Source organism: Motacilla alba, chromosome 4 (assembly GCF_015832195.1).
Source record: "Motacilla alba alba isolate MOTALB_02 chromosome 4, Motacilla_alba_V1.0_pri, whole genome shotgun sequence".
In the NCBI taxonomy this organism is placed as follows: Eukaryota; Metazoa; Chordata; class Aves; order Passeriformes; family Motacillidae; genus Motacilla; species Motacilla alba.
The window spans coordinates 10,656,336-10,669,609 of record NC_052019.1 but is presented as its reverse complement, the minus strand read 5'-3'; the positions used below and the strand labels follow the sequence as shown (position 1 = coordinate 10,669,609).

At 39.0% G+C, this 13,274-nt stretch overlaps 1 protein-coding gene across 17 annotated transcripts in view; it reads right to left on the bottom strand.

The window, feature by feature from the left end:
• ABLIM2 (actin binding LIM protein family member 2) overlaps positions 1–13,274 on the bottom strand; it is a 129,743-nt gene that overhangs the window by 85,666 nt on the left and 30,803 nt on the right. For all 17 annotated transcript variants that reach the window (XM_038134510.1, XM_038134511.1, XM_038134513.1 and 14 more), the window contains exon 2: positions 7,760–7,903. In XM_038134510.1, the coding sequence (XP_037990438.1) occupies positions 7,760–7,903 (144 nt within the window). The remainder of the gene's footprint in view (positions 1–7,759; positions 7,904–13,274) is intronic.

Here is a 13,274-nt window from a genome sequence, read left to right as displayed (position 1 = left end):
CTCACTGAGCTGCTGCACATTACAGCAGGCTGCAGCAGCAGCAGGCACTGCAGGTCTTGTCAGCCCAACAGTGCTGTTCTGCTGTTAACATGCCAGACAATCAAGTGGTTTGCTTACATGCAACTGCACATATCAAGCCTGTATTTTTCCCTCCCATTTTCTGCCTGATGTAAGTTAAAAAAACTTTTCTTCCTCAGCACTGTGGTTTTATGTCCACGTCTGGTATTTTCCTCCATCCATGAGATGGATGCCGCTGGCTGACCACGATCCCAAGAATGACACGTAGTACACTGCTGATATTATTCTCTTTTGGCAGCTAAATTGTATGTATTCATACACCACCAATGAAGTCTGGGATCCCATTCTCCAAAAGCCCATGATCACATGTGGAACATTTCTCCTGGTCACTGTGCCTGTGAGAAGGAATCAGAACCACCTGGCAAACTTCCACCACTACAGCTTCGACTGAAGTTCAAACTGAACTGCAATTAATCTGAAGCAGTCTAAGCTCATTTCCAGCAGATGGCTGTGACTCTGATACTCCTTCTTGCATGGTCTGCTGTGGTAAGTCCAGATAAGCTTTTCACAAAGCTTTTGGGGAAGTCTTTCCCAGGTCCAAGTTTGTTGGCATACAAATACTGGCATGGGAATATCATCTCTTAGTTAATTCACTCCTGAACCTTCAATCTATAGGTGAGCAGCAGTAAGACAGAAGGAATCTTGCAAATATAAACCATACAATTCAATCACTCTTCTGTGCACAAGTGATCATATGAACTGTCTTTCCAAACACATCTATGAAATCAAGAACACTCAAGCCTGTCAGTCATTGGCAGTATATTAGCAATAATATCTAAAATACCATCTATAATCTCAAGGACTTGAATGACACCTCATTTTTTTCTACTACCCAGGGCAAACAAAAGTAGCATGCAGCCCCAGAAAAGTCCTGAACAGACCTGCTATCTGCTGGTCTCTTCTCCAGCTTCCAGCCAGGAAAGGCAGGAAGACAGACAAGTCTGATGGAAGAAAACCAGCAACTTTCAGGAGCAGAAAAGATACAGAGAACTGTGGGGATATATCATATCCTGCAACACTTCACCATGCATGTGTAGCACTGACAAAGCTATAAAGGATAGAGAGTACAGCACCTACACAAGCTCCCTGGCTACACTGGCCACGATGCCCACAAATTAATTTGTGGAGTGAACACTTCCGTGCAGGAAAAAACCCTTTGAGATTCAGAATCCTCTTATGAGATTGACAAACCATTAGAGTGTACCAGTTAAAATGAAGAAGAGTTTTAGGAAGTTTCTTGTGCACTATGTACCTTGACTCCTGTAATAAATGGGAACTATACATTGAGTAATTTTTCATTAGAAAGTATATTTCCGTTTTGCTTCTGGAGAGCATAGTTTTCCAATAGCTTAGAGATAGTGTCACTGCCCTATAAAAGCTTCCCCATAGTCTTAGAAGTGACTAAGGTACTAACAGCATTAGGTGTGTTGCTGTTTCAAACTACCAAAATAATCCCCAGGAAAACTGGAAAAAATGTCTCATTTATACTAATTTCTTATTTTAAGGACTCAATCTGGTTCTTTAAAATTTACAAGTATGCTAAAGAAATGTAAGAACCAGGCTAATGTGCTTTAATCAATTTTAAACCTAATAACATCTTAAGTGTCTATCATAAAATACTGCTGTCATTAGCCAGACTAATTAAAACAGGTTTTCAAAAACAATAAAATACAATAAAACCCACAACCCAAAAGAAACCCCAACATGCAAAGGCAACAACTCCAAATATTTTCAAGATTTTTTTTAACAGTGCTTTGGGTGCCAGTTCCAGGTTTGCAAATGAAGTCCCTGCTCTATTCACAGATATGGCAGATGGTCTCGTGTTAATGAGTTGCAGCAAGTGGGAGGTGGAATGACACCACTGTGGCAGTGAGGAATTTTAGGCAACAACTCTCTCTAGGTCTCAACAGAGGCATCACATCACCTTAGTGCACTGAAATGCCCAGTAGCTACTCCAGAGTGCTGCTGTATCCCTGCTCTGTCCTCAAGGGAAAGAGCATCACACAGTCTGGAAGTCCCCTGCATAAAGGCATCCTTGCGCTCACTTTTTTTTGCACGGGGAAAACCTTACCCAAAAAGAGAACTTGAGTAATTAAAAAGACTTACAGGCTTTTTTAAAATAATAATAATTCTGTGACATTATCTAATGTGGGCTGAAACTATGTATGTTCAAAACTTCTTTATATGAACAGTATCTTTACTGCCTGCAAAGCTCACATAGATTTGAAAATCCTATCCTCTAATGAGCACTTACCTTTCTACTATAACTATAATGGACTAGAAGGATGCAAATTAGGGGTAAATAAATTGGAAAATAGAAGCAACAGAAGCTTAGCTTCCTTTGGTGGGTAGTTAGCTACCTTCTATTGAATGCTACTAAGATATTCCTTTACCAGAACTCGTAATCATGATTCCTCCCATTTCACCACACTTTACTAATATTATGTATTTATTAAATTCATGAAAGATACTCTTAAAAAAGATTAATCAGACTCTGGTTGAAACATATATGCCATATTGCTAGAGTGCTGTTGTGATGGGTATATGGCCAGGATGTGAGGGGCTGCAGAAAGTTCTTAAAGAATGCAAAGAAAGGTTGCAACAAGAACATAATTGTAAAAAAAGGAAAATTATCCATTTCTTTGTGATAGTGCAAGTCAGCTAACTGACCAAAATTTTTTTGTGCTTTAATTATTGAGTTGTTTTTAGAAAATCAGTGATTAAAAATTTTAAAGTTCAGGTTTTTAAACTGAGCCATTGGTTCTATGGTTCTGAACCACAGAACCATTTGCCGCTACATTAAATTACTTTAGCACCAGCAAAAGTGATCATTGTTATCATCATCACAATTTCAGTGAAACAAAAAGTACAAGCTAACATGACATTGGTAAGGCAGCCCTAAACCTACCACACTCTGCAACCTTGGTGAGCATTACACTGGAAACAGCTTTTCCTGTTATACTGAGTTAATTCGATCAGGGATTGCAAACTCCTGAAGGACTCAGGAAGTGTTGGACACGTTGCTGAGAGTGCCTGATGAATAAGAGTCCCTACACTAATCCCCAGTGCCCATGACAGCAGAAATGCCAGAAATTGCTAGTGCCTGGCAAAAATCTGGGACTGGGAAATCTTACAAATGAGCTTCCCGTAAGTGACTCCCATTTTGAAACGTGAAACCCCGTAGCTATGTTCAAATGTGAGTCCCTCAGATTACTCAGTGTAGCTTAGAACTTATTTATATCCTAGCAGATGCACTTGATCTAACAAAGAAATAACTCCTGTTGCCAAGTTACTCCATGTTTTTAATATTTTCACTGAATATTTTGTCTTAGTCCTTCCCATTAATAGGACTTCCCAACAAATGATGTAACTCTGGGTTCTGTTGCATGTTCTACTGAGAAAATGGAATAGAAGTGATATGTCCAGACCTGGGCTTTTTCACAATTCCCAGGACTGCAGGATCACAGAAACACTAATCCCCAGAGCCACATACCCCGCTCTAGGCTGAAGATGTGCTAAACTCTAGCATATTAACTAAAAAAAACCCCATGAAAATTAATGGGAAGTATTGTTGCAAGTATTATTATTGCATGTGCTGCACCCCCATAATAAGACAGCAATCAGGACAATTTTGATTAGGGGTAAAACAAGATATGTGCGAGATACAATTAAGCAGGTATAGCACAGAGGTCATGTTTTCACCTCTGTGGCTCAGACTGGAAGTTTATTTCCTTTCATCAAGACAAACCAGGAAAGGACACAGATGTGGGTTATAGTTCTTCTCACATATGTACAAAGAACACCCTTTAGCAAGATGGTATGAGTTCTCCTGTTTAAAATGGTCACTGCAACTCTGGAAAGGTTAGGATACTATCAAAACACAGAAAATTAAATACTTGCCAAATACTCATAAAACAGGACAAATTCTATCCTTACCAAAGATCTAAGAGGCTACCCAAGATAATATAATTACAGCACCTACATCTTCCTATCTACAATTCTATGTTAACCTCTCTCTCTACAGGGGCTACTGAATCACAGCTATAAGCAAGCTCCAGGATAATATTTGTCTAATACCATGCACTCCATTAAATGCAGTTCTGACCTGACAGACACCCTCAGAATAGTTTATATTCAACACTTTTTTTTTAATTTGACAGTCTAAGTCATAGATGTTTTATTACAGTGCTTTTTATTACAGTCCTTGACACTTTTATTACAGTAGTAACAAATAAAAAAAAAATTAGCAAACATGGGAACCAAAGACCTTGAAGTCTGATGAAACTTTGCCTCACTATATCAAAGATATCAGCTTCATTATAACAGTACTTCTACAAAACCTGATTAAAATGGGATATATTTTAAACCAAAAATTAAGTAAAAATTTGAAGTGAGGTTAGATGGCATGTTCCTTACAGAATTTTATTAGCAGATTAGATGTGCAGCTGAACAGGAAATAAAACATTTGAATAGACATGAGTATAAACCTTATTTATAATGCCTATTTACCTCTCTAGGTCCTATTATACTTTGATACTGAGCAAAACCAGCAGATGCTCCCAGTACTGCTGTTAAATTTTTAATCTGGATGTGTGTCTTAATCTTGAGTAATAAAGGAGTTGTTCACCTTTTAAAAACTTTGAGTTGTTTAGAATCATTATCTGGGGAATGTAAGAAGAACTGCATGGGAATGAAAGAACTGCATGGGAATTAGTGACTTTATACTAACCTTCCTTGGTTATGTAATTTAATTTGAATACAAAAGCATCTGTATAGTTGCTGTTATCTTTCTGAAACTCCCAATCCCCATAAGAAAGGCTGCCCAGAAAAGCTGTGGCTGCCCCACCCCTGGAAGTATCCAAGGCTGGATGGGGCTTTGAGCATCCTGGTCTAGTTGAAGGTGTCTTTCCTCATGGCAGGGGGGTTGGAATGAGGTGATCTTTAAGGTTCTTTTCAACCCAAACCATTCTATGAATAATCAGACAGCAGTATGGCAATACACAAAACTACTTTTCGAACCTACATAAAGAAGGGTACAAGTACAGAACTCAATGTATTTGACCCTCTGAAACCTCATCATTTATCCAAAACTATCAAAGAAATAGCTTCAAATTTCACACGTATTCCAAAAGGTGTACCTTCTTCCAGTGTAAGATCATCTGTCACTGATGAGGTCATTCAAACAGACCTAAAATACCTCTAGACACCACGCCATGGTCATTGTCATTCTTATCAGTTTGCATTTTCCACCACTGTACAGCCATAAATTCTGTGAGAGGAACCAAAATTTCCTTGAGCTTTACAAATATTACATGTGTTCTGATGCAGCCTACAAGATGGTTTAATGCAGAGGCAGTCAACCAAGCAGGCAGGCATCTTAGCAGGGCAATGCAGCCAGCCCACCCATGGGATTATCTGTCCTGGACAGTCCTGCAGCTGCACTGGGTGCTGGATACACAGCCTCGTTCCATGTGCTATCTTTGGTGGATGAGGTGAGACAGGACAAACTGCATTGCTGAGTAGCATCAAAATAAATGCACCACAAGGAGGAATCAACAGAAAGATAAATACATTCCCAGAACCATCACCCTGCCCGTGCACTGCAGGGATCGTGGCACAAAACTCTCCTCCAAGGCTGAAAGCAGATTGACTGATCAGAACTGAATACCATTTTTTTTGCTAAATCCTAACACGTGAACTGTATTCTTTCATCCATTAATTTAAAAATCAAAGTCACATTTGCCTAACCTGCTTTTTCTCCTTTTATGCAGCTAGTGAAATGTATATTCAGTGCTCTGTTCCAAAGCTCTTCTCACCTAAGAATATGGCAAATCCATATTACCAAGCGACTTATGCTTCTTAAGTAACAAATAAAGCCCAGAAACAAAACAAAAACAGATACCAGAAAAGTGCCAGAAAAACTGATGGCAACCCATGAAAGGTGATAAAAGAAATTAAGGCATTTAAATAATGAGAGAAAACCCTCAAACCAATCATGTGGGCAAACTTAGCACTTAGCAAAATTATTAGTAAGGAGGAGTCCAAGAGCTTTGACATCTAGCAGCAGTTTAACCACACCTCTGACACTCTCCTGTGCCAGCTGAGAGACTGACAGGTGGCTGACAGATGCTACCCTGCTACCTCGTTAACATTGTGATTTTTTCCTCATTTTATCCAAGATCTGCAGGAAGCAGAACAAACTCCTTCTTATCTCTTACAGACGGACAGGGCCAGTGCATTTCTACAGTGCATTCATCATTTTCTTCTGCATGGGGGTGGGAAAAACCCTCTGCACTGCCTAAATTTGGGATCAGTGAATCAGTTCAGTGACCACAGGCTGCATTTGCTGACCTGGCATTATCTAAATGGAGATTGCCTATAAAACCAATAATTGGATTCACAGTTCTGTCTTACTTCCCCTGCTGAATTTGTCTTTTCTCATAGCAAATCTACTAAAAATAAAGGAGGCTTGGACTTCATAAAGATAATAATATGGAGTAAATATCAGAATGTTACCAAGGCTTCATGAGACAAGACTCCTGAATAACAGATCAGCTACTCTTTGCCTGAGCCAGGTCTGAAAAACTGATTTAAAGGTGAAATTTGCCATAAGAACAGCTGGCTTTAAAAGAACTTAAAAGATCAATGTATGGGCTGTGGTCTGCTTTAAACACTAATCTCCTCTGAATAGATGACCAAAATATTTTTGCTATTCAGGAAAGTGCAGTATGCTTATTTTGCTTGCTGTGCAATTTTGCAAAGAACACAATTATTGAGCTGAACATTTAGGTCCTGTCTGTCTAGCTCATTAAAGATTGCCTCAGTTATTAACAGTATGTACTCAATCCCATGGGATTTTTAAAAATAACAGTATAGCTTACAGATAGTGACAATTTTCTTTTTAGTATTTCCTCTAAAGAGGGCTAGAAATAGTCACAGTAACACATCTAGAACCAGAGACACCCTCATGTTTCTAGACTGGGCTACAAGGATTAGTAAATGTCATTTGAAGCACTGATTAATAATGAAGTTAAGCAGGTTGCTCAGTCAACATCAGTTAACATTTATGTACCTGTACATTTAAAACAAATTAGATCTTAGCAGCTTCCAGATAGGTTTTTAAACAAGCAAGTCTCTACAGAAGGGGTGTTGCATCAGATAATTCCCTTTTCCTGCGACCATCCTTCTGCTTTCATGTGACACTATTAGATCACCAGGCTCCAACCTGGAGCAAACCAAGTCATTCCCCCCAAAAAATGGAAAAGCACAGAGGGTCACCCTGGAATTTAAAGATCACAGTCTAACACAAGAGAACCTGGAGATGTGGCCATGGTGCTCCCTACAGCATGCATTAGAGAGCTGGGAGAGAGGAAATCTCTGAGTTTCTGTGCAAATGTTGATTCTCTCCTAGCCCTGCATTGTCCTCCCAAAGTGCTCTTCCTGCTGACATCCCAAATCAACAGTAAACTCCAATATGGACAAAACAGCTTCATATCCATTGAAAACATACTCCAGTTTTGGGCTTAGGATGCTTATAACCTTACAGTAAGGAGTCAGGGATTTCACAGTAAATCCTTTCAGGCATGGATTGGATTGTAAAATATGCTTGAGAAGTTTGCAGGATCTTTAAGTCACACACCATTGCTAATGCCCTACTCACAGAAGCAGCAGTCACACTTACCTTTGCAAACAAAGCATTTAATATGGAAATATTTGTTCTGAACTCTCAAAACTTCTCCTTTGCATGGTTTTCCACAGGTATTGCAGAGAATTGCAGTACTGGATGGCTTCTCCAGCTGGCTATGTACAGCCTGTGGTTGTGAAACTGCAGGAGAAAACAAAAAGGAGAGCATTTTAAAGGCCATAGATGCATCTTCTGTAAGACCTACAAGCAATGATAATTAACACCTAGGACAAATCAGCTCAAGCAGATTAAAATTTTAACTTCTGGGATCTGCCAGCACAGGAGAGAAGATCTGCCAAAAGGATTTGAGCCAAGCCAACCCTGTTATTACATAACTTTGAAAGCTTTTGACTGAACACACTTCAAACATAAATCAGAATTCCTTACAGAGGAAAAAATCCACGTGATCATGTCTTGAGAGCCCCCGCGTGAATTTCAAAAAATGCTTTGTCATATTTTCTCCTCAAGAAATCAAAGAATATACATTAAAAAATATAGTTTTTATTCAAAATATCTTTAATGGTACTTGGTAACTCTTACACTGTGAGTTACTGAACTTCAAAGTTGATAGCAAATGCCTTTTTTACTGATTTTAAGGCAGAAATATAGCTCTGTAGATGCTTTAAATACTTCTAAAACATTGACATCCCTGTAAATAGCACACATATCTGACCATTAAACAAAGTTTTCTGTCATTTTGTAAGGAAATCACGATTTCAAGAGGTTAGGTTAATCTAGGTTAGTGAAAATTAAGTGAATTAAAAATTTGCTGCCATCTTGTGATGTAAATTAGAAATTGCATTCATTGTGCTGTTGATAACATGGCATCCCAATGTGTAATGTGGAACAGGTGAGATATGACCTTATTCTTGCAGTCCTGCTGCAGCGCTTGCATCAATATTTTATCACAGTGTACTCAGGAGTCAAGAGAGGAAACATCAAGGCAGTGAATTATAAAGGAGCTGCCCTGTAACTCAACACATCTGGCTTTTTCCCTGTGCGAAGAACTAAGAACAGGAAAGCATCCAAAGCATTTCAAGTAAATGACATATTATTGACATTTTCTTCTGCAATGTGGCATGCTTACTCAAAGGCTCGATTGCTTATTTCAAAATGATTCTGTTTAAATTTTAGCTACAAAATAAACTCACCAACTAACCAGTCAAGATGGTGCAACCTCTCATATGCCAATATGCTTAAGCAGAAAAGGCCTTTCCACATCCACTGAGTTGGAGTCAGTATTTCAGTAAGATGCTAAGCTTCCCACCCACACAATCTTCCAGGAGACTTGTTGCAAGTTTTACCCAAAACATCACTTTCTGCTCCTGCAACTAAAGTGGTTTGGTTTTGGTTTTTTTTTTTTTTTGTTTACCCATAAAATACATGGGCTTGAGCTTCTCATGACATTATTCACCACCCACTAGCATTCTGCCTTGTCTGCTAAAATTACACGTTCTGCCATGGTCAAAAAGTCCTGCTCAAGGCATCGTGAACTTTGGAGCAATTACTGAAGGCCTGGTTATAATTAAGGACATCTCCAATAAAAACAACACAAGCATGACAGGCAACTGGAAGTTTACAGAAAGGCAGATGCTCAAACTTGAACAAAGCAAGCAGTACAGATCGTTCAGGCTACTATGAGGATCTGATTTATTCCTCAAATAAAAACAGAGGAAACTCTGAACTTTGCAATACTTTACTTTTGACACAAGAATCTGTCTGTACTGTAACCTGCCCAAAACAAACGACCCACCCTGAAAAAGAATCAACCCTGTAAGAAAGCAAAACAAAGTATTTTCCTGAGTTAGTTACTAGAGTAGCAGCTAAAAGCGCAACTATAAATAAAGGTTTGCTCTCTCTAGATTTTCTAGCAAGCATAAAATTTGTAGCATATAACTCAGGAAAGACTTGATTTAAAAGGAACTGACCATAGGCAGAACATTTGGGCCTAAACAATCACACTTGAAATATAAAATTATTTTTGGAACAATTAAACAACTGACTTTTCTTCACACTCAACTATTCCCCTGTTCCAGCCTTTCAGAGCAGCATCTCTCCAGAGGCATCTGTGCCTGGCCAGTGCTGAAAGCTGCCAGCTCATGCTGTGGTGAGTCCCACAGGGCAGAGAAACCCAGCTCAGGAGTTCCAGCTGCAGGGCAGAGCAGGGCCAGGAGGAAGCCAGAGCACTGCCAGAGGGCAGCCCACCCCTCCAAACATCCCCGTTCCCTAAAGTCACAGCAGCCTCCCGTTCCCAGAGAAAACACTGCTTTTCTACTTGCTTTCTTGCCCCTAGGAGTCCAATGCTGCACTTGCTGCAAAGCAGAAGAACACTGAAAACTGTTGCAAAGTTGGGGTTTTTTTGGGTTTCTGGCAATGGTTGCAAGCTGAAAAATGTGACAGAAAACAGAAAAATTTGTTTCCCATGATGTATTTGGTGCTCAGTGTCCAGAGCTATAGGACTGGACTTCACACATTTCCTTCCCTTTATGTCTCTAAATTAAGGTTTGGAATTAAAAACTCAGTAACTCAGCTATAAAAGAAATTAAAAAAGGAAAATATTTAGGTTTGGGTTTTTTTTTTTTTTTTAATTCTTCTTTGAAATTTCTTCTGGAATTTTTTCTATTAATCTTGAAGTAACACAAAGCATATTTAAAATATACACTGCAGACAAAGAAGTAATTCTTTTTCTTTTCTCTCAGTTCAGAACTGAGCTATTAAGTATTTCACACAAAACCCCAGTGGGAATACAGTGCCACTGAGATCATTACAAAAAGGTCCTTCTGAAGACAGTTTATAGCACTTACTCTTCCATCTAGCACAACAAAATTGTATAATTAATCATATATTAGTTTATCTTTTAAAACATTGACACTTAATATGGTTTAGGTTGAAACTTCAACTGCTGACAATTCTGAGAAACTAATTCTATTACAGAACTTCACATTTTAACTTCCTTTTCAAACCATATTTAAGGAGGTAAGTTTACATGGCCATTTTCAGCATTTTACCTTTATGCCTTAATGTATCAAAATCAGTCTTCAAAGCAGCAGAAGAAAAAAATCAACACATTTAGTAAGTGAAATAATGAATTACTGATGAAATGTAATGATCTGAGACTGCTCATCAGATCATAACTAACTAAAGAGTTCATTAAAAATTAAATGCTTCCATTATACACTAATTTGTAGAAATTTCCTTCTTAACTTTAAGCTACCTTTTCTAAACCAAAATACAACTGAATACCTGATTCTCTAAATTTGCCTTTGTCCCAGACTACATTCTGCTCCAGCAGAGGTATCCTCATTAATCCTTAAACCATAAAAGGATCTGACTGCACTCACTTTTTGACAAGGACAAAAGCTGGCAAGGAATGAACGAGCAGTTTCCACAGGACTTCTTTGTGCAAGACTTGTCTGCTGGGGACATTACTGCCAATATTCTTGCCAACTGTCCAGTGCTCACACATCTCTGATGTCAAGACTCAGCCTGTCTCCACCAGGCTACACAGGAGATAATTCTCTTTAGCTCTGGACCAAGTAGGGCACATTAACCAGCAACAGTTTGCTGAAGAATTGCCAAATAAGATGAACTCAGACTCCCTTCTATACTGCTTCCTCTAGACGTGCACTTGCTGCATGTACCACATTATTAGAGCTGCATTACACATCTTATGCCTGCTGTAAAGTGATGTTTTCAGTGTGCTTATAACTTCTGCAGATTCACAGAATATCCTGAGTTGGAAGGGACTGACAGGGATCATCAAGTCCAGCTCTCAGCCCTACACAGGACCATCCCTAAGAATCACAATATTTGCCTGAGAGCTTTGCCAAACTTTACCCATCCACTTGAACATTACTTGTATTTGATGATCTCAAACTAATTTCTTCAGGGAAAATTTCAGACAAAATATTCAAGTGTTTTATAAAGGTGAGAAAAGGTTAATACACAATCTATTGGTTTTCAACATTTGAAAAAAAGCAGAGGACCTTGCTTTTGGAAGTATTTGGATCAAAGGCTGCAGCCTGACCTCGGTGAACACTGTGACAGGTACATTGGATCCAAAATCCACAGCTCGTGGTAAAAAACCCATCCCTTTGACTAAGCCCAGCTCCTTTGTCATTGCTAGACGAAGCGGGATTTAACAGCTACAGGAACCAGGATAAGGTGCCAGAGATAAGGATAAGATTTGGGTGAGACAGGAACACTTTGGAAGCAGAGCAAGACAAGCTGATGGCAGTGACAGAAGGGAGAGGATTCACAAGTAAGTCCCTGGTCATGCTCTGTTCAGGAGTCTGGGATAGAAAATGTCACCTCCTCTGCGCTGCGAGCAAACTGCCGAGAGAAACCAAACTCTTGGCAAAAGATCCAGTCTAGGATTGGTCTGTGCAGAAGATGACAAACCCCTTTGCTATCAGGCTCTCCAACAGCTAGATGAGAAACCTTCATGGCAGATTACAGACCTGATGAAGAAACATGTCCAGAAACTGCAGAATTCAACAAAATCCTAATGCTTTTTCCAGTTTGTTGTGTTTTGTTCCAAGTCTGCACAGGATCCTACAGAAGCCATTTCTGAGCTTGGAAATCAAGTACTGAAAATTAAGAAGTGTCATGCTTAAGAATGCACATTTAATCTGGAATCAAACCTCAACTATAAAGTTTAACAATAAAGACTTCCACTTCCTTTGTTTACTATACAGTCATAATTAAGGCCACATAACTCATTTGTGTCACATTATTTAACTCTGTTCTGAAAAACAGTTAATAGATTTACTGCTCTTGGTGATTAAAGAAGCCCAAAATTATAAAGGGCCAAATGACACAATTTGACATTATAATCTAAGAATCCTTGAATGATTTGGGTGGGAAGGGACTTTAAACATCACCTAGTTCCAACCCTCCTGCATTGGCAGGGACATCTTCCCCTACACTAAGGGCTCAAAGCCCCATTCAACCTGTCCTTCTGTGATGTTGAGATTTTAAAGAGTACTGTGATCCAAAGAGAGATGTAATTTGAGTGGAAAGACAGGAGTCATGAGAAAAGAAATTTTTTTGCTAATATTTGCAACAACATCAATTACCTCTCAATGCAGGGAAAGCAGTAATTCCTTGGTAATTCCTCACCAAGGTTCCTGGAAGGATAGTGCAGAACCACAGCCTAAAGGCAACAATGAAAGGAAAAACAAAGGGCCTAGGAGTGGGGGGCACCTTCCCTGTCCTTTCTGTGGGTTGTTCTGGTGCTTTGATTGTTGTGTTCTGGAGGTTGGGATAAAAAGGTGCAAGCCTTTCATTTCAGGCTGATACAAATAAAGTATCATTGGCCTGCAACAGCAACCAGCAACCCTCCATCAGCAGAAAAGATACAACAATTTTCTTTAGCAATTATCAGCACTACAGACTCCTCTATAAATCCTCCACTTTTTGCTTTATGAGATGAAAACGTATTTTTGAGTGGAAAAAATATGAGACATCAATATTTAAAACTGTAATTATAATTCATAATTATGTTCACCTT